The 25,806-nt window shown below is 42.6% G+C and overlaps 1 protein-coding gene across 2 annotated transcripts in view; it reads left to right on the top strand.

Annotated features, from left to right (window-relative positions):
• Positions 1-836: 836 nt before the first annotated feature.
• Positions 837-25,806, top strand: part of mtmr4 (myotubularin related protein 4) — a 48,096-nt gene continuing 23,126 nt past the window's right edge. The window contains exons 1-2 of one of the 2 annotated variants that reach the window (XM_069670656.1): positions 837-932; positions 20,132-20,221. In XM_069670656.1, the coding sequence (XP_069526757.1) occupies positions 930-932; positions 20,132-20,221 (93 nt within the window). In that variant the 5' untranslated portion in view covers positions 837-929. Of the gene's footprint in view, positions 933-8,158; positions 8,315-20,131; positions 20,222-25,806 lie in introns of those variants that run through there. The other variant, XM_069670655.1, reaches the window with a different exon arrangement.

Here is a 25,806-nt window from a genome sequence, read left to right as displayed (position 1 = left end):
TGTTTATGTTTAGTCTGGCTGCATGTTTGTTTTCACTCTCTTTGTAGTAAACTTGCTCTGAGCTTCCTGCAGAGCTGCATGAACAGGAAGAGAAGTGCAATGTAAGAAAAACTTCTCAGGCAGAACTTGAGTGAATTAAGTGATCATATTTTACTGTCAGTGTTTAAACTTGTTTGGTGATTTACGCAGCCTCTGTAGGAATGCACCACCCACTACAGATATCCATTCATCTAAGTCCCTCCAGGTCATGTTGTGAGAATTATATGATATCCACCTGACTGGGAGCCCTCGTAGGTGTGCGTTGGGTGTGGAGAAAAGACTTAGTCCACGTCTGCTGTGTACTTCCCCTGAAGTTATCTGTGTGCCTGCTGGTTATCTCATAAGGAATGTCGAGTTTACATTCCCTGTAAATCCAAGTTTTTTCCTACCAGGTCAGGTCGGGTGAGCTGATCAGACTTCACACATGTGGTTGTGTGTCTGTCTGCAGCCATGCATGTGTGGCATGTGTTTACATTGACTTGACCTCATTTGTAGCGACTGCTTCTTCTTGTACCAGGCAGCGACTTTACCCATCAGTCTGAATGTAAAACTTATTGATAGCAGTGGGTCGATTAAATGAAAAGTAACTCCACACCTGACCCCTTTTTAAATCATCATATTTGATGATTTTAGTGGCAGCTTTCGTTCTTCCTGCTGCCCTTTAGACCAAGGAAGGCTCTCTTTGGCATCCAGCCATTTACGCAATCACACACACTCCACAACCGCCCACGTACAAACACACACACACGTACACCCCATATCTGAAGGTAGTGTGTTTTTTAATGTTGGCAGGAACCATCGCTGGCACAGCAGAGCCCAGTGGACCGGAGGAGTGGGAGGGATCTGAAGAGGAGCACCCAGACCGACTGTCTACAGCACCGGCAGGCAGCATGGTGAGCCAATCACACGACAGGGGAGGGGATCCTATATGTTTGTATACTCTGCTGTAGATTCCTGGGTGCTGCTCTGAGCTCCCTTCATGCTTTCTGAAGATAAAATGGCAAGTTGGGACTTTTTCACTCTCACACAGGAAATGGCACAGCACTCCTACAGGCTGGAACAAAGCGCCGAGTGTTGCAACATGCTACTAAAACTTCTGTCCCTTTTTTTAACTCACCACACATGTGGTTTAGAGCTGCACAGCTAATTTCATCAGTGTGTCCATTTTCAAATGAATGCTTCCATTTCTTTTATTTCTTCGTCACTACAAAGTCAACAAATGAGTTAAAAAAAAAAAATTAATGCAGAAACACTGATTTCCACTTAAAGCCTCCTTAAGTCATGGAGTAGTCTCTTGTTTATTAAATGCAGGTGCAAGAAAATTGCATAAAAGGTGATAAGCTAGACAATTTTGATCAGTGATCAGGCAGGCTTGCTTTAAGAAGAGGTCACATAAACATTTATTTATCAAGGTGGTACCTTTAGCTTGCCTTTGGACAATAAGATTACACGTCAAAATAGCCCCTGCCTTTGGTGGGAAACCAGTGAGGGATCATGTAATTGACTCTGCATTGAGTCCTACTGGCTGCACAGAGAAAGGGTGGGATCATTTAGATCAACAAATAACTAGATGTAACAATTACGCCTGCAAAATATGGGAATACAAATGTATGTGCTATTTTTGCAAAAGTGCGAATAACGATGATTGCATCACGATTTTTATTTTCACTTGTGTATTAAAGTTGAGGTCTTCATCAAACAAACATGTTTTCTTGCACTTGCAGAAGACTTGTAAGTCAGGGCGTCTCTGCAGCACTATAATGCTCATATATCCTTCACTGTAATGCTTTTTAACACATTTCACCTACACTATAGCTGCTGTGTTTATAGTTATCTCAAATGACCTCGTAGCATTTTTGATAGTATTTTGAATAATTGTGCAGCCCGCATAACATTTAAGCTCAAGTCGGCTCTAAACAGGGTTTTATTTGATAAATTTGAGTGAGTAAAAGTTGCTCGTCCTCAGGCAGCATCTCTCTCCTCATCCGTAGTAATAACCTCAGCAGGGTTGCGACTTTATTGCATTGTTTGTTTCATTCAGGAACGTGCTGCTGCATCAGTAAAAGTTGTGTGTAGCAGGTAACAGATGTGGAGTCTTTGATGTAGCTCGCTGCCACGTGTCTCCTGCACTACTCCCTGCTGGGCACATCCAGACTGTTAACTTCCCATTCACACAAACAAGTTAACAATGGTCATATGGGATATTTCAAACTGTTGAATGAACGTGTCAATTAGCAAGACAATGAACCCCAACATGCTCATTGATCATCAAACTGAATGCCAACCTCACCTAAATGTCCAAAATGTAAAATGCTTGTACTGTAGTCCAGTGGTGAAGGTGTCCATCATCGCTCTGCCACAGTAAGTGCTGATCCTGGATCTGTCCATTTATCTTCCGATTGCCCTCTAGTGGATGCTACTGACTATTCAGCAAAAACTAAACTAAAACTAAGAGTTCAAATATGTAAGATTATCCTAAAAGTCATTGATGCAAAAAGTTAGAGAAGTAACTGTGCGGCCTCAAGTTGCTGCATCAGTTTCAGATTCTGCTGTACGTGAGACAAGAAGTGGTTTGTCAAGTAAAACTGTCATGGGCCTGAGGGTTGTAATTACACAGAAGCATAGCAAATACAATGGGCATGATGTAAGTCTATTTGTAGGTCACAATTCAAGTAATTCATGCAAGCTGTATGTTTTAATACAATTATTATAAAAGAATGGTGCCTCTCAAATTCTTCTGCAATGTAAGCAAAGAATAGGAACTACTGTATATTTGTTCTCCAGGGCACATGATGTCCTGTCCCTTTCCTCTATATCAGTGACTGAATGTACTTTTGACACAACACTTTAAGAGAGGGGAAGCAGCGACCAGATGAGCGACAAATTCCTCATGAAGCTAATGTGTTCAGTTTTAATGGGACAGAAATAGGAAGTGTAACAGGAGGATGTGTGTCCCGAGGTTCTGGTCAACTGCTTCCACAGAATGCCACTGTGGCCGGCTGCCCAGCTCGCAGCCTTTTTATGGGACACACAGTCGAGCTCTGGGCTTAATTGATGGCGGGGCTGACGAACAAATAATGTGCCCAGTGAGGCAGGTTAAATGAGAGCGCAGACCTCTGATAGTCCTGGGCTAGTCCTGTGTTACAGCTCAGTTTTATTTGCTTTGACTGACCTCGTCTTCCTTTAGTGTGTTGCATTACGGGTGTGGCTGGATTATACGTGCTGTCAGGTGCACTGAACGCACCCTCGAGTAATTAACTGTGTCAGTGCAACAGGTGAAAGGTTTGATCACTGAAGATTAGAAAAAACATTTAAAGAGAAGTCAGTCAAACACTGTCGCATGCACGGACATTTGTTGCATTTGAGTATCACTTTTAAGCTGCTGTGAGCCCAAAGCAAATATTTCCATCTGTCCTCGGTTGCTGTTGATATAAGTGTTATCTTCTCGGGTGTGATTGTGAGAAGTTTGTTCCTGCAGTTTGCTCCACAGGTAACATGATCCCGTTAATCTCGTCTTGTGAAGCGGCGCTTAATTGCTTCCCAGCCTTCAGCTTCTTTCGCTGCAACAAAACAGGAAGTATTGAGTTCATACTGTTGTCCGCTCATGCTGCCGTATTGTCAGCAGGGCATGGAAACGAGGACAATGGGGTTGTTTTACCCTGCCCTCACTACCCACAATGCACTGTAATGTTACCTTGTAGGGGCTGAGCGGAACTAGCTGGAGAAAGATGGGTGTTTTGATGTCACCTGCTTACATAAGGATTAGGTCACCTGTGTGTGTTTTTTTTTTTTTAATGCACCTGAAGCTCTGAGCGAGGTTAAAGCCTGCAGGTTCCCTCCAGGTTGTTGTTAATGGTTTGACTGAATCTCCTTTATGGTATTTTTTACTTCTAGCACCTGTTGACCAGAACTGCTGTGAAGAGTTACATAGTTGAGAACATGCAATCGACATGTTAGACGGCCACCTTGTCTGCATTTTAAAGGATAATTTCAAACTAAATCCTGCTTCAGGCTAAATGCTAAAGCTAACTGTAATGAAACCGTATGCTGCGTTTTACCAACAGTGTTGTAATTGGCTGGAAAAAACTTCTACACTGCAGATTGCACGTGCACAACTTATGTTTTTAAATTGTAAAATGCATGCAAACGCATCTTTATGCATTTACAGACACTTTAAACACCATTGTGCAAGTAGTTTCCCGGAGTTTGGATAGCTTTTGGGGTCGAATATACCACACCCGCCCTAATTCCTCATGTCTTATTCATATCCTACTTCTATAGCCGTGTGTCAACATGTAGGCTGACACTCTGTGTTGGTGACTCGCTGCCCTCCTTTCCCAAAATAAAACCTGAGACACAAGAGGCCAAATCTGGTGCTCACGTTGGCGGACGGTCCAGGCGAGGCCAGACGGGGCAGGCAGAGAGGGGTGACTTTAAATCCCAGTGTTTGGACTGTGTGATCCTGCTCGTCATAAATTTGGCTACAATATTCAGACATTTCTAAAATGTGCATCCATGTTTGTTTTTGTTTTTTTATGAATGAATATGAAAATATTTTGAAAGCCTGAGCCGTACTCTTTGCAAGGTTCATTGTTAAAATTCAAGCATTTTTTACAGTTATTAAAGCTCCTGTGAGGAACTTTTGGTTTGTGTTGAATTTGGCGCCACCTGTGGACAAAGCCGTACCTCTTATCTCTTTGCTGATTTTGTCCTGTACATGCTTAAAGGTATAATAAGGAGGATTTTTCCTAGCATTTTTCCAACAACAAATTCAGACTGGGCCCCTCCCCCGTCCTGGGCTCTTTGTCATCAGAAGCTCACTCTCACTCTCTTGTGCGAGAACACGCCCACCCCACCGAGCTAACACTGACAGCATCACGGTTACCTTTGCGCTAGCATGCTAACCGATTAGCCGGTTAGCTTGTCATACCCGGTTTGAGGCACCTACCTGTCCAACAGAAAGAAGGCCAACTCTGCATCGCTCTTTCACCATGTTCTCCGGTCTAAATGGTGCCCAATTGCTAATTTGAACCACGCCCAAACTCACAGCGCCCCTCCTGAAAACGTCCCATGCAAAGCAGAACAACAGAATAGATGCAGAGGGAAGGGTCTCACAAGGGCCTGCACACACACTCACACACACACACATGTACAGAGGCCCAGAAGTGATGATATTATATTAGTTAAAGTCTGTATTTTATTTTTCTTGGATAATCCTACTTGTTATACCTTTTTAAGTGGAGGTTTTTAACATAAAATCTCATCCTGCTCATACGTATCAATTAGTATTGTTGCACTGTAAAACGTAAATAAAGGCAGCGTGCTGTTAGTCGCTTCGTCTGACGCCTACCCCCCTCCAGCAGTTTCAGACATTAAAACTAACTCTATAGAAATAATCAGTCTTGTTGCTGATGGTCTGGTTTGCTTTTGTAGCTCATATAGAGACATCCGAATTAACCAGTGAGAAACTTTAACACAGGTTATGTTCTATGGTTATAATTAAAGTCTGAATCAGGAGTTAAAAAGTCTTCTGTTCTGTTATAGTCTCTCTTCTCCCTCATCAAGGGAAATCCCTCCACACTTCCAAACTTGATGAGCTTGCACTCGTCCAGGACATGAGAAGTCTTAATAGTTGGGCTTATGCCAAAGAAATCAACACTACTGACTGAGGTGTTGAGAGATTTTCTGTCACGGGACAGATAAGCTGATGTAGCTGCTCAGGTGTACGGTCTTCTGTCCTCTACTCGTAAAAAACAAAAACATTGGTGCACTGGTAAACAATGAAACACACAGAAACCAGTCAGGATGTTTCTGTTCTGCTGGTGAGTTTGGGCTCAGCTGCAGTGCAGAAAAGTTTATTTCACTTCTTCATTTTGCTCGAGGGGAAATAAATTTAACCACAGGTCACAGGTTTACCATGTGACATGAAAATGATTCTCTGTAAAGTCCTGCTTGATTTGTGGAAGGGCATTTTATAGCATTAGATGCATGTGTCCATTAACCTGATGAGATGGGAGTCATTCTGCACACGTGTGAAATGCAGCATGCCTCCTGCAGTATAGCGCTGCTCTCGTTAAGATTCAACGATTGAATATTATTTATACAAGGCCTTTTAAAAAAAGTTTCCATTTGATTTAAAAATCAGAATTAAAAATACTCTTATCAAATATGTTTGCAGTTACAGATAATCTCAGTGTCCATTTAGAAATCTGAAAACCTTGAGGTGCTGCGCTCAGAGCAGCAGCTGATGCATGTGCAGGGAACATATGTTGGAGCCATGCGGTTGAATAACGGGTTGAAATGTCTCTTATGTAACTACGTCCTTGTGATACATGATTTGTAACATTTATCCATACAAGATTATTGTTATTAGGGGATGTTTTGTTGTTTGTGTTTTTCATCCAGCAGGAATCTGTAAAGTCTCTACTCCAGCTATTTTTTGTTGTCCTGTTAAAATAAGGCTGTTCCATCTTTCTTTAAGCTGTAATTCTGGAAAACAGCAGCACTGTGAGGACAATAGAGATGCTAAAAGAAAGCACTGGACTGACTCCTTTGTAATTATACACCAGGGTCGATGGAAACACATACCTCGTTATATTTATCTCATGCACTGCTGCACAAATCCTTTTACATGATTTCACACAGTCTTTGAATTCTAGTTTTTAAATTTTTTTTATTTAATGCATTCAATATTTTTAATTTTCATCTTCAACTTGTATCTTTTTAGGTTTTAATTTCCCATCTTATGGGATATATTCTAACTCTTATCTAATCTTATTTCTTCTTCTTTTTACTTGAATTTTTCTAGTTTTTTCTTTCTTTTTTTACTTTTACTATTATTATTGCTTTTTTTATGCATTCTGTCTATTTCAATGTGAGCCTGCATTTCTTGCATAAAAAATAAAGTGTATTTGAATGACCTATTTTAACAAAAAACAACAGTTATTATTCATCCTTTTTAAAATAACATCACAGCCCCTCCTCTTGTAAATCAATCCTATTTCATAGTACTGCGGCGTGCATCCAGCCTATGCAGCGTGTACTATGTTATACGTATTACATAACACGGGGTCATACAGCTGAAGGCGCATGGCTGTCACGACTCTGCCAGGGAGGAGGACGTGAGGGAGGGGGGTGCTGTGTGTCCTCCCCTGTAGTATCTGGGACACTGTGTACATCATATACATCCTGTGACCTTCCCTGGTTTGAAGCAGAGGAAGGTGCTGCAGCTGAGCTGAGTACGGTTCACTGCATTCGTGTCCGACAATAAGACGATCAGAGACGGGCGGTCTACAGAATGCTGTGTCACTGGAGATCTCCGCATAGACTCGCTCTCCTCCCTCCCTCCTCTGTCCTCTGCCACATATTTTCCTCCTGCATTTGGTCCATCGCTGCCAGTGCACAGGTTCTGTGAGAGGATACTGAATCAGTTGTCTCTGTTTGTTGTCACAGTCTTGTTCTGTGTTCAGCCTAGCTTAGCATACAGTGAGCACGCTTGTGAAAGAGCCACTGCGGTTGATCACCATCAGATGGTGCAGCGTGGCAGTCGGAGCATCCTCCGGTTGCCGGCTTCACCGCCTCGTTGCTGGGGGAGAAGCGTTTTTATGAGGAGATGTCGGTGAAGGGTGAACAAGGAGGGAGTGGGGGAGGAGTAAGTGATGAGAGGGAGACGGGGAGAGATGTGAGCACGTGAATGTGAGAGAGGGAGGTGGATGCGCATGCAGAGGGTGGAGCTTAGCATCAGGCAGTTCTCTCCGTCTTCCTTTCTCTCCTGCTCTCCCTTATTGCAGTTTCCCCTCATCCGCTCGCTACAGTTTGGAGCCACATCTGCAGTCTTTTCATCACTTTCTCCTCAGTGGAAAGTGATCGTGTGGACCGCTGCCCTTCGTTGTACCTTTATGGACTATCCTCTCTCTCTCAGCAGTGCAACAGGGGCTGTGTGCAGACTCTGGCGTGCTCTCTGTCTCCCCACTCTGGGAGAAGTAGGGGGGTGGGGTTGGTTCCTGAATCGAGCCGGGACTAGCGTGTTGTCCCGCACCTCCTGAGAAAGGGGGACAATCCAAAAGGGTGGGCGGAGGGAGCGGGGCAGAAAGAAGAGGGGTTCGGAGTGGACGAGGGGAGGAGAGGCTCCGGCTGGGAGAAGAATGGTTATGCCGGCTCCTCGTGCTCTGGTCGTGCTGCTGCTCTGTAGGCTGTGTGTCATCCAGGCACAGCCCTGCCTCTCCTCGACATGAGCCTCGCAGGAAGGGTGTCCTGCTCCATGCTCAACTGCTTTGTAAGTGCTCTGATTCAGGTGTTTGTTTTTGTTTGTGAGTCTGAAGGGTTTGTATTAAAACCCTCCCTGCCGGCAGGTCAGTGGGGGAGGGGGGGAGAGGGGAGGAGGGAGGAGGGGGTGTTGGTCGACACACGTGAGCGCTGCGGTTATTAGAAATAACCAGCACAGACTCCACATGCAAATAATTCAATCGCTTCCAGTGCTTCCTCGCGCATGTGATGAAGTAAAGCGACTTTATTGCTCTAATCAATCACCTCGGAGCTGCCGGTATGTTGATTGACAGGGAGGAGAGAGAGGCCTGTCAGGAGTGAGACGTGTAAAATGTGTGTGTGCTGCTGAGAGCGAGCACATTGTTCACTCACTGTTCCAGCCGTACAGCGCTCAAGTGTTTTCACTGCAGTGGAGGAGCTGTGCTGTTGGTGTGTGCTGTTGGTGTGTGCTGTTGGTGTGTGCAGAGGTTATAGGCCAATGACTGATGTGGAACAGGTGTTCTAGTTTGTATCTTGAGACTGGATGATGAAATGAATGAATGGTTGATGGTTTAGGAACAACATGAGGTCTTAGCGTGCTGTGTCCGGGCTAAAATCAGCCAATGGTTCTCAAATAAACCCCGATCATTCAGTTCACTGTCTGGAACTATTAATGGCTAACTTTGAGAGAGTCTCCTTTTCAACCAAAGTACAGTAAATTCCCCTGCCAGCCATCCCCTGTTATTGACTTTCTAACCTTGGTAAAAACATCTCAAATTGCCTTCATTTCTTTTTTTACCATTGCAGTCATTATGTCAAAGCTCTTTAAGGCTTACAGAACTAGGTTCTGGTTACTAGGTCAGGAGTCCTTGTAGTAAAAATACCAAACCATAAGGTTTGTGGTTATTAATGTAGCACATACTTAAATGATAAAATCACTTGTACTCGTAACAAACACAGATATGTCTTACTGTTATGAAATGTATTGTTTACATTATAGGTATTCATAACAGTCTACGGCCATGCTAGCTGCTCTAAGAGACCACACTTTTGCACAACAAGGGGTCGTGCTAAATGCTAACATGCAAAAACAATTCAATCATGTACATAACCTCAGTTTAAGTACTTTTCTTATATTGCCCAGTGAATGTTTTAAAAAGCACTGTAATGTTATTTCTGCATCTGCCAGTGGGCCACGAAAATAAGAGCTGGCATGATATCAGTTCCACTACAGGGGAGGCTTGATGTTCTCTGCCGTTAGGAGGAAAAAAACATCGGCAAAAAGGGTTGGAAAATATCGACAGATCGGATATCAGCAAAAAATCCAATATAGTGCCTCCCAAGTTTAAGATATTGTCTTACATACATTTGTTTATTAGCACTAAGCACAAAGTACAGTTGAGGCTGTGGGGAATTTAATTAGTGTAGCACATATTTGGTCGTAAACCAAACCAATACAGTGGTCAAAAACCACCATAAGCCCCAAGTCGGGGACAAAGTTGAAACTGGTGCCAGATGAAATGATAAGTCAACTTTGTTTACCAACCCCATACATGTCAACAAGACGAAGCCAGCCACAATCAGAACAATAGACTAAAGTTCATGTTATGCTAACCGCTAGCCACACCAGCTTGTAGCTACTTGGCTAAGTAGTGATTAGCTGGTATTGACTGTGGCATCTCATCCTTCATGGGATAATGATTTAGTAGTTTACATATCCTCTCTGCTCACAAACTATGGGGTGTGTGCAGAATATGACTACATATAAATACCACAGACACTTGTGGTCACTTGGATATGGAGAACATGAAGCCGGTTTAAGGGGGGCATAAATGTGTTTACCAATTATCCCAACAATCCATTGAGTAATCACTGAGACAGTTTGTATAGAATAACAAAAGTCACTCTTGTTGTGACGCCAGAGGAAACGTTAGGTGATCATTAAGGTCAAAGTTTATGGTTCCTCTTCTGGAAATCACAAACATCTTTACAACAGTTTGTGCCTTGAGTGGATGTTGGGATATTTCAGGGGTTAAGCGACTTTGACCTGCTGGTGGTATTGGATGAAAGGTCAAGACAGCACCAGAATTAAGGAGATTCATTCTGTTGGATCATAAATACCTGTAAAAACAATCGATCTGTAACAAAGCTGCTGATATTTCTGTCCGGACCAAAGTTGTATACTAAACCATTACAAATAGGACTCACTGACGATGTTAACATGGCAGAATGTGATGCTAACATCAGAGCATTTTCTAAAGCTATCTGGAAATATTGGAAACTCTTCACATTGATTTCCATCTGTGTCACTTCCAGAGAAAGCATTGGATGTTCAGTTATCAGATAGATCAGGAGGACTGCTGGCTCTTCCTCTCTATTCTTTGTGACCAGACATCGCCTGGCTTTACACTATTTATGGTCTGTCTTTTATATGTCTGCTGCAGCTGAGCTGGCAGTTCTTCTTCTGCGTCACTCTCTGTATAATTTAGTATCTACATCCTCTGTTACCCAAGTGGATCACAGCTCTGTCAGTCTTGGCCTGAGGAAGAGGGCTGCAGCTTTCTGCTAAGTTTTCGTCATCATGACGATTGTTGTGATCCAACTATGTAAAAAAACATCTTCAGCTACTGTTCCTTCTGTCTCCGATATATCATGTTCATCTCCCTCAGCGATATGTTGTCTGCACCAAATGGAACTATAAAAAGCCTAATTGAATTGGTCTGAAAGATTTTCCATGAGTCAGATTCTATTATACCAGCCTGCTAAATGAATTAATGGTGTAAGTATGGCAAAAAGCTTTTTGGGGTTGTGCTTTAGACCGTCTCCTTTCCTGCACCCTCTTTGATACCTGTGATTGGTGTGAGGTCTTTCCACTCTGCCTCACACCAAGGGCGCAGTATCACCCCTATTGAACTGCACAGTCAATGTGTAATGACACCAAGGAAGCTCTGAAGACCACAGTGACCCAGTGAAGGACAAAATGCAACAATATGAGACAAGGCTGTTTTTTGTTTTACATTAAATACAATTCAGATAAGAGGATGTCTGGCACTTAGATTTTAGGAAATGCTGAGAAAATGGTAGTTATGTCTGAATGTCCCTGCCAAGCATCAACCTCTGGAGCTGAAAAGTGAGGCCACCCCTCAAGTGCCAAAACATACAGGCAGTTCCTCGAGTGGCCACTTGAGGCTGAACCCAAACACTGACTACAATCCTCATTGAACCCATGTTTAATTGCCCAACTTTACAGCGGACATAAAAAACAGTTTTGGTCCTTATATAAAGATTCACCTCCTGTGAAGTTGTCATGGATGGGGAAATAAGCTATAAGTGACCAGTTTAAATTACATCAAGGCTTAAAGTTATGCACAATGAGGGGATGGCTGCTTTGAGTAACACGTGGATGCCGCCAAATGTCGGCTTATTCGATTAACAAAACTCAACCATCAGCCGTATTTGTGGTGTTGGTGCATTTAAGACATTTGTCATGCAATGTCAGACAAATGTTGTGGCTTGTTGTGCATTCAATTGTACTAACAGTCCAAAAAGTCTGGTTCTAGTAATTGATATTTTAGCACTTACTAGCAGGTAACGGTGTATGTGCTCACCATATTAGGTTTATAAGCTTGTTAAGTGTTTGTCAAACATTGAATTTTGTTGTTGTTTTTAGCAAGAAGTCTGCTAGCTTTATGAGTCTAATACACGAACAACTCCAATCAAATACCACCACAAAAAAAAGCCATCTCACTCGGTGGGAAACACGGTTGTTTCCAACATATTATCACGGTAATGAATTAGCCACAGACAGAGACTGTTTAACAATAAGGGTGGGACAAAATATCGATATGACAATATATTGTCGTCTTGACTCGTGTAATACAATTATTGATAGGCTGGCGCCAAATATCGATATTTTAATTTACAAATATACAGCGCTCCTGTGATTTTGACTCACCGTGTCACTACTTCATGACTCCTTATGACATGAATGAGGGTAACGTGAGAGGAAGTGATTGGCCGAAGAAGACGACAGTGGGATAAAAAGAAGAAGAAGACGACAGCGGGATATTGTCGGACAGTGTTGAAAATAAGTGAAGTGAAGCGCCATCCACTTTCAAATCCAAAGTCTAATTCACAGACTGAAAACATGTTCATTGTTTCATCTCAGTTTGGGTCAAATTCTGTGAAACTACCCTGCGATTCCCACCCCTATTTAACAATACCTTTGATAAGTATGTGTACGCCAACCCCTCGCTCTTTTCCAGCTCCACCCTTTCCTCCACATTTGAATAATTGTAGCTCAAGAAAACCCAAGATGGTGAAGGCTACAAATCCAAACTTGAAACTTTTAAAACAGCTGTTGATAATCCGATAAGTGATGTCTCAGCGGCTGCGTCCATTTCTCCTGTACAGTCCTGCACAAATATCAAGTCTTTCTGTTTGCTGTCTTTAGCCTGTGAATCCTGATCCAGTTAAAGTTGTTTTCTCAATGACACATTTCCCTTGCTTGTTTACTGCCCATGCTAATGCTTTGAGAACGGCTGTTGTCAACAAGGTCATTCACTGAAAGTTCCTGCCCAGTCTCCTTACCATGCTTACGTGGAGAGGTCTGTTTACTTCTCAGCGTGGTACAGAGTGTAACTCCAACTTTGGATGTTTTGGATGAATTCTGCTCACTTTTAGAAATCGCTGCCCCTGCAGAGTGTCCTCAGCTGTTGTATTAGAGCCCAGTTATGAGACTAAAATGGGGGAGATCATTTGGAACAGGACGGCCTATGAAATATTAACATAGTCGGAGAGGACAGGGAGAAAGAAAAGTGCATTTGAACGATTCGTCATAGCCTGCCATCTTTGATCCTGACTTATTACTCAGACTGCACTGCCTAACTCAACTCTCAGTAAATATATGTTTGTCACGACTGTTCTTAAGTGTGTATTTGCTACTTTCTGCCCTGTCCTTCAATCCTCTTTTCCACTGACCTTTTCTTACTACCTCTTGTCGTATTTACGGTCACTCTTCCAAGCTGTGTCTGCCTAATTTTAGCATCTCCAAAACAGCAAATACCTGGACGCCTAAAAGCAGACGTACGAGCACATGTTCTCCTGCATTTATCTGAGGTCACCTCTGCATCATGTCTCTAATCTGCCTAACTCTAGGACAAAGCCTCGGTCAGATTAAGTCAATAATCTGGTGGGCAAAGACGGAAAATTGTTTCCAAAAAGCTTTGGAGAGAAAGCGACTCTGCCTCGAAAAAGAGGTTGTTGTATCCATGGTAACCAGACACTTATTCATGAAGACTGTGCCCGTGCCTTTTTAATCTGTCTCCACCTATTCTACCTCTGAGATGTCACGCTGCCTGTTCTTGTTTTCCATTCATGCACATGCAGAAATGTCTGGAAGGAAAGTTTTCACACCTGCGCTCCCCAGACGGTTTAAACCATGTTGCAGTGCATGTTTTTACCTTCTTATACACACTGTTCACCTGCTGTAACAGGGCTGTCTCATCAGCTGCCACCTGCTACAATCACTATTACAGAGTTCATGTTATTAAGATATTACATGACGTTAATACTCGAGGAAATGCACAGAGGCGTATGCACATGCTCGTCAGCTCCAGCTCTCTGATTCCTGGTTGGACGGAGGTGGGGGGAGGGAGCGCGGGCTCGCAGCAGTGACGAAGCAAAAACGTGTCGGCCACAGGACAAGCTGTGCTCCATCTTTGAGAGTGAGAGCATTTCTCTTTCCCCTTTAATCTTCTGTAAGCTGATTGTCTGCCTGGTTTGGACACAATGCAATATGCACAGTGCAAATTTCAGAAAACAGAAGCGCCTCCCTGCTCATGTTTGTGTGTCGATGTAAGGACAGGGCTGTAAGCTGTGTTTTGATCAAGTGCGGTCTGCCATGCGAGGAGATTTATGAAGCGGAGGTATCAAGGTTGTGTGCAGGAGAGGTTTTCTAGCACTGCTATGTCCGACCGTCTCTCACTCTCATTGATATTTTCTGTCCTTTCTCTTTAAACGGCCTCAATAACTCGTCTGGTAAACAATGCATTCATTCTAATGTTTATAAAATATGTTGAGCACTAATGCATCACGATAAAGCCTGTCTGTGTATAAAGCCTGTGATTAATGGAGCAATACAACATCTACACAACTTTGACTCAGCAGTTTCCACCTTTAAAGTACACTGTGTTCTCCTGTGAGAGAGTGCAATGTCAGGGCGGCTCCATAAGAGAATTAAGTTAACGGTGCCAAGAATCTCCCGGCTTCTGCTGCACAAGACGTATAGGGTCCAACAGAGTGGATGGATTATTGATTTAGGATGTGTGTATGTGTGTAAAGATTAAATGTTCCTCTCAGCTGATTAACATTGGATTTCTTCACGGGGAGGGTCTGTAATCATCGCTTCTCCAGTAATTTATGAACGCTCTCTGGCACGCCTAGGTAAACTTTCTTCCTTAAAGTGTGCACAGAGAGCAGACTGCTGCTTCAGACTGCCCAGCAACAGTGTGTGAGACCAACCTGTGATGACCTGACCCTCTCAGGAGGCCGCTGACGGATGGTCGCTGTCATGCTTCATCCATTCTTAGCTGAAAATAAGTCAAATTGATGCACAGCTGCCTCATCGGTCTGATGCCGAAGGCTGCTGACTCGGGTCAGAGGTCAAGAGATTAGCCAGGCTGCATTGCAGAGGGATTTGGAGAAGTTCAGACACGTTAACTAGTCTGAAATTTAGGCTTTTAGTGTCGTCTGGAGAATCTTTAGTATTTTAAAGGCACTACAATCGCTGAAGGATCACTCGGCAGCTTTGCTCTTGTAACGTTGATTTAACTTCATATTCTTTAGACTTAATGAGGCAGGGACACGTTCATGAAAGCCTTTAATTTGTAGTTCTCAGTGAGATTACATGACTGTAACAATATCTCCCACTTGGTGAAGATCTCTGGAAATGGTTTGCAATGTGGCTGTGTGCCACCATTGCTGGCTGTTACATGTGCATATCTTATATTAATACTCTCAAGTTGGTTATTTAATGGGCCAAATACTCGTTTGTTACACCCTGGACTGATCACCAGTCAGTCACAGGGATGACACATATACCCCTTTCCCACCGACATTAGCGCGCTGACGCAGATTTTTCAGACCCGGGAAGTGCGGTGGTTAGGTCTTTATGGTATCTGTTACTCATTCAGTCTGTTTATCAAACTCAGCGCTGACAAATAAAGAACGATGTTCAAGCGCTGCTCAGACGGAGACGGACGAAGTTTGTAGCTGAGATGACGAGGAGTCGCAGGAGTTACCGGAGCATAGAATCGCGCCGGAAAGGGGACAGAGATTAGCGTGTCGACACGGGTTTTGTGTTCCTATCACTGCCGATCAGAGTCGAGACAGGTCTACTGCAGAGTCATGTGACCCGGGTCAGAATGCTGATTGTAATCTTTCCCACTAAACAAAGAAGCCGGGTGTTAGCGGGTGTTAGCGGGTGTTAGCGGGGTTTTTTAGCAGTGGGAAAGAGGCTTTAGAGTCATCAATGAACTTAACGAACATGTCTTTGGACTGTGGTGGGAAGCCGGAGGGAACCCGCGCATGCACGGGAGAACATACAAACTCCACACAGGAAGGCCCACTACGTCCAAACCTGGATTCGAACCAGGAACCTTCTAGCTGTGAGGCGACAGCGCTAACCACTGCAGCCCTGCCCTGATTCATTGTTAACAGTACCGTGACAACATGTTGCCAATGTGGATGTCTTTGATAGTTTACAGGAGGAAAATATGATGGACATTTTCAATGAATAATCTGCAAAATGTATATCGAATGAATATCATGCCACTACATCTTAACCTTTCCTTACCCTCAGATTAGCCCTCAGCTTAGTTTAAACTACGGATTATACACTTCTTTTATAATACAAAAATGTGAAATTATCGGTTATTATTGCCAGCTAAAATAAATCATATCTTGCCTCCCAAAATGAAGTCTCTTTATCTGGAGCTGAACACTCCCAAGTAGGAGGAACATTATGTTTTCTTCCCATTCTTTTGGCATTGCTTAAATGCAGCATTATGCTAATGAGAAGCTTCCACCTCAACTTTACCTTAAGTGTGTCTTAAGATGCAACGACGTTAGCACAAACACAAAGGCATCGTTTGGAGGAAATGGAGCAGGAGCACACAGTGATACCAGACAGCACTCAGGGATGGAGCATCTCGCTGTGACACAGCCTTGACACCCTCCTCCGTGTCTGCCACCAACTCTGACGTTTATTACAATTTATGGTGTAGAGGTAGCAGCTAGACGAGCTCTGTGTCGAGACTTATCCCATTAATCTCTTCCACACACAGACCCTCTTACCCTTCAATACAAACTCAGACCTCGACACCTGTACTTTGTGGATCTGCTTGACTGGGATTTAGGGCTGGAGCTATTGATTAGTTTCGTTATCGATTGATTTTATGTTCCTGATAAATCGTTTTGTCTGTTAAATGTCAGAAAACAGTGAAACTTTTAGATTTTGCCAGCGGCCATGGTGTTGCTTTATTTTCACATTCAGAGTTGCAGATTTTATGTTGTATATCAGCTGTTTTCTCATTGCTGAGTGTTAATCTTCGTTTACCAAACCTCCTATTTAATTCCTCTGATCTCTCTGCCTTTGACATCAGATGGTGACAACTTGGTGGCGTGTAGAGGAGGGGATGTCACTGTGGGATCTCCATCTGTCACCAGATAGCCCAATGGGTGGCATGCTTATCATGGGGTATAATCACCGGCTTGGACCTCTTGGATGACAGATGTAATGATTGTAAACATGGCAGGAGGTCTGCATGGTTAGACATCAAAGGGTTTCCTGCAATAATATGACATTTTGCTTAATCGTTTGTCAAGTGAAACAAGTTATTAGCAGGAGACCAACCGCAGTCAGTGGATGTAGTCCCCTAAAAAACAAACATGTGACTACGTTCTGCCTCCCTCTGCTCCACCTTCAGGAGTCTATCTGTGTTCTTAATAAGGAAAGGGTCGACATACAGTCACACTTGGATGGAAGCCAAATCCAGCCAAGCAGCAAACGTAGCTGTTCTATGGAGTCAAAAGAGGGCCATAAAAAAGAAGAAATCAGGATTAAAAAATAACAAAATATTATATAGAAATATTTACTTAGGAAATCAAAAAATTGACACAAAATATTGATTTGGAAATGATTTTATTAATTTTAAAATTATTATATTTCTGTTTTTGGTTTTAAAGAGGTTTGAGAGCTGGGTCAATAGCAACGGTCAGATCTGTAGCCTTCCTAAAATGAGCTAAGCTAGCTGTTTTAACTCAGATTAAATGGAAAGAAAGACACGTTGAACTGGGCCGCAGGAATCAGTGCAGCACCTGATTGAGGTTTTCTGTATCATCACTGTCAGAGTCTGTTGACATTTTCTTCCAGTCACCGTCTTTAAACACCGCCGTGTCCCGTACTGTGTTCTGTTTAATGTTCTTCATGTGCCGTCTTCAGTTTCGTAGACCTCTCTGTCGTAGCCTTCAGTTGTTGTGTATTTTAACCTTTATCGCTTTCTCTCCTCTGTTTTAATCTTTTTCTGTTTTTCCCTCTGTAAACAAACCGATGTCACATTTGCCGGACTTCTTTCGGCGGATTTATATGATTACAGTTAGTCCTCCAGATTGTGTGATTAGAGATGCATCCCTAGCAACGGTCTGTTCTTCATAACAACGGTTTGTTATCGAGAAAGAGCAGACCTCGGAATGCCGTAATGGACCAATCAGAATCAAGTATTTAACACAGCCGTGTAATGAAGTATACAGAAAAAATTAGCAATGAATAAGCAAAAATACTACAAAATAAATAATAAATAAAATACTTTTTTGAATAAAAAAAATAAAGTAATCGATAAAAATATATTAGAAAATAAATGAAAAAGCCTCCAATTATACGTGTTAGATGTTCTTATTTGTCTTGATATTTCCACATTTATTTATTATGTTATTTATTCTAACCTATAATCCCACAATTTTAAATTAGCTTATGTATTCTTTTATAAATTGGTCTTTATATTTGCATTTATACTTTCTTTTTTTCTTATTATTTTATAATTCTTATCTTTATCTTGCCCCTTCTATGACTATGACAGGCAGCCACAAAACAAACAGGTTCATCCTCATTCTCTGCTGAAATGACAAAAGATGTGCTGGCACTGTCACAGCAGATGATTGCTGATGTTATAGTCACACATCCAGGACGCAGAGTTTTTCTTTATTCACTGTTAATTAAGAGTTAAGTAATTAAACTATATTAAAAGCTTTTAATATACATGTTAATTATGTGTATAATCAATGTTATTCATGAAAACAAAATGTACCAAATGCTAACAGAGAGTAGGCTGCATGGGCATGTCCTTCAATGACTGAATGGAAAATGGTAGATAGAAAATACACCAACGACGGCGGTGAAGTTTGCCCTGCACGTAATGAAAGTGTTTGCTCAGTCTGAGAGGAGCACTGTCTCTGAAAGCTGCAAGGACGAGGTCGACTGCCCTCTCTGTTCCTCTCTCGCTCTCTTCTCTCCTTCTTGAGGTGTTGGGGTCTAAATTTAGCTGAACATCCATCATAACTTGATAAGACTGCATTTGGATGTTCGATCTATGAGCAGCCTTAGAACTATAACCATAAAACAGTCATAGAAACATTTGGAGGAAAAAAAGGACCCTAACAAGGACATATCTGTAAAAGTCATTGTCAGTGTTTGACTCAGTAAAATCTTGTCAAGTGTGTGACATCCTTTACTGAAGCTACGTGTCTTTGTTTGGACACGACTCTAACACCCGGGCACAAAGTCTACAGCCTTTTTGTTGTCTGATGCCAAGTGCTGTTTATCATTTGCACATTCAATAACTACCTGCATGGTGCCAAAACACACAGGACATCAATATGCATATTCATCTTTCCGCTTTGTTATTGATCGATCAGGGAAAGGCTGCGCAACATCGATTGGAAAACATTTTGGGATAGTTTGCCTCGCTGACCCGAGACGAGGTCATTTGGCCCTTATTCGGAGCGATTTTTGAGTCTCTCGTGGTCAATTTTTAATCTCATACGTGACGACTGTGAGTTAGCTGCTGCTGATTGTGAAAGTCCACCTGGCATGAGTCTCACATTAAAGGCTAAACATGCTGACAGATAGCCAATACAAGAACACTGACAATGTTTTATTTGGGTTTGAGTGTAAGGACTTTTTTGCCACTGTTCCTTTAATGTTGTTTGACTTTATTAAACTGTAGTGGGACAGACTTTGAGTTTTTCCTTTTTAATCAAAGACACTTCATATACACAGTGGGCGAGCCACCGTCCCGTCACATATTAGTTTGTGGACGAGCATTTTAAAGCCTTGAGTTTGTCATTTTGGTCTTCACCATCTTGTATTTCTTGGTATCCATATTTGTACCAGAGGTTGGATTCGCACTGAGAGTTCACTCTGCTGGTGACTTGTCAATCACTATCTATAATCTAATCATTATCTATATGGAACCATAATTTACTGAATAAACATCATTTATGGAGACCATAAACTAATTAGGAAAATGTTTACTGAGGTCAGAAATCCACTGATAAGAGTCATTTTCTCATAAACTTACATTCAGTTGGACTACTTTTTGTAACCAGTGGTGTCGCCCCCTGCTGGACACTTTGAATGGTTTAGGTTTTCAGACACAGAGTCAATGTTCACCTCTTATTTACAGTCTGTGTTTTAATCCTATATCTTTATGTGGTGTCCCTGCCTGCTGTGTTGACTAAAATGATGATGTCTTTCTGTATCTGACCTCTGTGTTGTGTCTGTGTGTTTCAGGGTGAAGAAGGGCCTCCCAGTCTGGAGTATATCAAGGCCAAGGACCTGTTCCCCCAGAAGGAGCTGGTGAAGGAGGATGAAAGCCTTCAGGTGAGCACAACAGTTTTCATCCACTCTTATCAGCTCCTGCTCCACAGCACACATCATTGTGCTCGATCGCCAGCTTCAGGAGACAACCAGGAGCTGGTGAAAAGACCAAGTGTGGCACTTCCACGTTATGACCTCATTTTGAGTCCTGGCTGCTGCTGTGTGTCACCGGAGCGTTCCTCTGTAAACACCCTGTGTAGGGTTTGATTGCCAAGACATTACTGCAGGAGTCAACGCTTGGCAGGCTTGAGGCCAGACGCAGAGGTTGAGATGATCACACTGACCTAGAAGAGTATCTACCATCCGTTATCGTATCATTACCTTTATCTTTTTCATCTTCCTCTATTAGTAGTCCTGAGCCCAGGTGCTTTAAGGCCACCTAAAATACATGTAGGAATAAAAAGGGCATGCAGTTTCGGGACACACAACAGTAGACGCATCACTTATTCATTAAGAACCAACGTTGCAAACAAGCAGGACATGTAGACAACAACAAAAGGAGAATTTTGTTTCAACCATCTGCTGCTTTAAATGGTTACTGAAGGCCTATATGTATTTTGATGTCTTTGATTAGGAATTAAATTCCAAGTGTGTTGTTTATAAGGTCATCCCAGCCCTCGCCGTCTAAAACAAACGCATATTTATTTAAGAATTCAGTATGAGTCTAGCATATCAAGATAAAACATCATGTATTTTTATGGCGTTAGCAAAAACAGAAGGAATATTTTGAAGAGTTGAAAATGTTGACAAAGCTTTTTAATGTACAGTGTGAAGAGAACGTGTGATTCACAGGTTCCTGTCGTAGTAGTGTTTGCTACATGTGTGCCTGTCAAACAGCAGTGACAACCTGCTACTTCCCAGCTGTCTCGAGCTGCCTCTGAAATATTCTGCATTATTTTAACCATAGACCTCAAACATACTCTTGTATCACTCAGACCAATGACACAACTCTCAACTTCTTCTTTTATTGTGTTTGTTGTTCACACAGAATTCACGGGTCTGTCCCTTCAAAAAGCACCTGTTCTTGTTTTGCAAGAAGGGAAGTTTTTTATGTACCCAACACAAAAAAACATGTTCCTCATTCAAAGTGGATGAGCTGATCATAAACTCTAAAAAGAGTAACTGCACACTTAAACATGTTTTTTGAGCTGTGATCTAAATTATATTGCTGTACTGTGCTGAAACACGTCAGTGCTGGTGTTCATATTAATAATTCTTACCAAATTTATAAAAATCTGCATTTCACTGTGACTCTGTGTCGCTCTCCATTTTTCTCTGGCCAGAGGAGGGGACGTCACTGAGCTGCCTGATATTGCATTGGCAAGGCCCTTTTATTTTTCAAACATCTCTTTATTGTCTTTTATAAGAGAGAAGAAACATAAATGACATTACATGGGGCGACAGAGCTTTCTCCATAGCTGCCCCCTCCCTCTGGAACTCTCCACCCCAACACATCTGAGACTGTACTGACCTGACCTCATTCAAATCCCTGATCAAGACCCACCTTTCAGAACTGCTTTGACCTCTGATGCTGATCTGTTTTAATTGTTTTAATTGTGGTGTTTCATCTTATTGTGCCTTTGAGTATCATGAAATATCTCAATATAAATAAAATGTATTATTATTATTATTACTACATAAGATTGCAGTAAACACATGCGTGTAAAAACCAAACAAAAAGCACGGCAGCCCTACAAACATTCAGATCTGTTCATCAGTCCAGACCTCACTTGGTATGGTCTTATGCTTCAAGAAGTTAAAAAAAACATTGTTTGAAATTACAAGATCATCATAATAACATCATTTAGGGTTAAGAGACTTTCAGACCCTTTTAATACTAATTTAGATTAGGGATAGACCGATTATCGGCGCCGATATTTGGCATTTTGACACATATCGGCGTTGGCCTTTTTTTTAATTTTTTTTTTTATCCGACGGCCGATAAGAGATCAATTTAAAACTGGGTTATTTTGGCTCTGATGCATATGCTTAAAGGCATTTAAACAAAGTTAAGTGTTGGAGTTTGTATTATTCAACATTTTTACGCCAATATTTACAAATGAATATCGGCTTTATATATCGGTTATCGGCCTCCTTGACTACTAATAATCGGTATCGGTATCGGCCCTGAAAAAACCATATCGGTCTATCTCTAATTTAGATAATACTAAGATGGCAGACATTGGTCTCTGATGCAGGGCTGTAAACTGTTCCTCTAAAAACGCTGATTTCACTGCAGAGCATAAAAGCAGTGCAGCTGAGGTGAGCAGATCTGAGTCTCCACAGTGAAGATGCCAGCAGCAGAATAGTGATGGTGAACTTGCGCGGCGCCCCCTGTGCTGTTGAGTTTGTGCTCTCGGGCTGTCTGGTGGGTAATGGAGCTGAGCATCATGTGTCTGGAGAGCTGAACAAAGGGAAGGTGGAGCCGGGGGTCACTGTCTGCTCTCTGTTTTTATGAAATTCTATTGAAGCATGTTTCCACTTGGGCTGCATTGACCTGCAGGGAGTATAAACGTATCATTAATGGTATTTAAGGGCTGTGTGTGGTCGTAGGCCTTTGTGTGTCAAAGGTCCCGGTAGATTTCTCTATTGTAAGAAGACTGCAGTAGATCTGTAACACTGTGCTTCTGTATGCATCTATACTTATGCTCCCCCTCCCCCTTCATTCACACATGCACTCACACATTCTGTCTCTTCTTTTGTTTTATCTTTGTGTGCACGGTAGTTGCACTGACAGCTGATGTATCTTACCCCACCCTTCCTGCAGGCAAATAACAGGCATCCCCTTACCCCACTGTGTTTAATACCCCTGTGCCTCTCCTCCTGTGTGTGCGTGCAGGCAGCAGTGCATGCTTGCAGTTGTGTGTGTGTGTGTGTGTATGCACACGTGCTTGTCCTCGCAGGCAGGCTGCTCAAACCGGAAGTCACGACTCTGAAGTCAGAGAGTGTTATTCACGGGTCTCTCTGCTCCCTCTCCCTCTCTCTCTCTTTTTTTAATAATTCTGCTGCTGAAGGCTTGGCAGAGGAAACGTGACACAGTATCTTCTGCTGCACTTGCTGGCTGCCGGTGACTCACGCACCTACTTTTGGAGCACAGCTTGTCTAATGCAGCTCCCAGTCTGTGCAGCATGTTAACTATGGCACTCTCAGCAGGACGTGTTAGGTCTCTTGCACAGCACAGCAGCTCAGAGACTCAGGAGCTGCACGCTCTCATTTCAGCCCTTCTTGCTGCTGCTGCTGCCGAGGAGATATTTAATGTAAATGGGCTGCATCCCCTGACTCATCATGAATGCAAAAATGCTCTAATTTAGTTTCCCCCCTTTTCTCTTTTTTTTTTATATAGCAGGAATGTATTCTCAGTTTTTTCTGACACTGTCAACAACTCAGGCTTCTCTGTTTTGTTTGGGTGCCAGTTCTGTTTGTGCGCCTGTCACTTTAAATTTGATTGAGCGGCAGAGTTGAAACATTTCTAAATGCATGCGACATTTCGCTGTCGGATTTGAGATATTCCTCTCTTTAGAAGTTCTTGTGCAGGGTGCCAGGGGGCCTGCAGCCTAAATTTGGCTCTGGTGGTGTCTGAGTGCGGAGTACTACGTGCTCCATTTCCCAGGTTAGGCTGTACTCTCTCCCTCCTCATGCTTCCTGTCCCGGAGCACGCACACAATAAATGTTTCATGTTTCTCTGTAACATAAGCTTACTGACAGTCTGACAGTTTTTGATCTTTTGCTTATGAACGATATTCCTTCAAGAATGGTGATCATATCTATTGTCTCTTTTTGTCATAAGAACACAAGCAGACAGAGCAGATGCTAACATGTGTTCATGTTTCTGCCGGTCACATCCAGCCCCTGTGCTCTGTACACAATAACTAACACTGTGCTTTTAACCATGCCGGCTAATGTTGATTCAAGTAAGCCTGATTTTGTGACATCTTACCATAATCCCCCCATCTGCCCCGCTGCATGTCCTCTATTAACATGCATCAGTGGGTCCTCCTCTGCGTGACTCAGCAATGCATGCTAAAGCAGGATGAGGTAATGTCGTTTCTAAGCAACACTGTTGTCCGCACTACCAGCAGCTAAACAACAGGACCTGAGTTGCAGTTTTTGGTCCCCAGGAGTGATGACTAAGAGGAACTACAGTGTGAGCAGGTCGTGTAAATGAGGAGTGAAGTGGCGCAACACAATCCTCTATTTGTATGAAGAGAGAGAGCGTTCTCTGAGCGGTGATATTTCTCCCAGCAGACTTTTTATGTCTTGTTTTATGCAAGGTGATTGAAAGTGGTTAAATGTCTGTTCATAATGTCACAGCTGAAATCCTCTTGATCAACAGAGGTCGTAAAAGCTCCCATCATCCCCTGAATTCATCGTTACTTGAAGCAGCTGCAGTAAACAACACAACAATCACAATAACCAGAGCGGTCACGGTGAAATGGACCCCTCTGAAAGTTATTAGACGTTTCCATTTTTATTCGAAATGAGACATTGTTTAGACGTTGGTAACTTCAGCCGGCTAATGCCCGGCCTGAAAAATGTTTTCTATTAACCTCTGTTGGGAACCAATTACCTTTAATGTAGGGTCTCATGCAGCCAAAGCCCGGACTTGGCTGTGTGTGTCATAAAATGGGTACGAGTAAGAATGTTAATGGACAGTTTGTGATCCCTCACGGTACAGTCTCAGCTCCGGTGCAGACAGTCTCTCTCCCAGCCGAGCCTCTTGTCTGCCTGCTCATTCAGGCTCACCAACAAGCCCTCTGAGCTCACAAAGGTCCTTCTGTAAAGCTACTATGTGCTAATTGGACAGCTACACATGCACACTGTTTCCCATGTGTCCCCCTTTTTGTCGTATCTGTAACGTAACTCTAACCACAGTGCTATCAAGCTTAGCTTGTTTTAGGCAGGAGGGAGCGAGCATGAACTTTGCCTGCTGGTAAAGTTTACTGTTGAACAACGTCTGTACTGGTGCCAATATAACACTTAAGCTTCAGTAACAAAACCAGGAAGATACATTGAAGACTTTCCTCTGTAACAAGTTAGAATGCTAACATGTTTAACTCAGGCTTGCAGCTAGACTGTAGAGAGGGCCATGTAAGCCGGTCGGTGCACCACGTGGTCCACAGTGTAATAACCATTTGATGTATTATCTATTCAGACATTCAAGGCGTTTTTGTTGATCCTCTTGGTTGTCTTTCAGCGCAACACTCAGGTCAATGTATTTACAAAGCATACTTGGCATAATATATTTACATCTACTGTTAGGGCCAGTTTGCGGATTTGGAGTGTAGAATGGGAGAAACCACGAGCTGTTTGAGCAACTTTCTCCACAGCTATGGCGCCAATTTAAAATATTATTGCTTCAATCGATTACAGAGAACACCAGCTTTGACTGACAGCGGCTTTTTCCAGGAGAGAATTGCTCCTTTAAAGGAGTTCAGTCTTGTACTGAGCTCCTGAGGTGGCTAACCCAGGAGAGACCTGGCTGACGTGCTTTGCCTTAGCTTGCTGTCATCGTTAACAGATGTGGTGTTATTGTTGGTTGTGAATTGGCAGCCAGACTTAATTGCAGTAAATCCATGTGAAAACAGTAA

This window comes from Semicossyphus pulcher, unplaced genomic scaffold, assembly GCF_022749685.1.
Source record: "Semicossyphus pulcher isolate SPU_LCO1_2020_fin unplaced genomic scaffold, fSemPul1.0.p SCAF_10, whole genome shotgun sequence".
Classification (NCBI taxonomy): Eukaryota; Metazoa; Chordata; class Actinopteri; order Labriformes; family Labridae; genus Semicossyphus; species Semicossyphus pulcher.
Note: the sequence above shows the minus strand (reverse complement) of the source record. Positions and strands in the feature narration are given on the sequence as shown.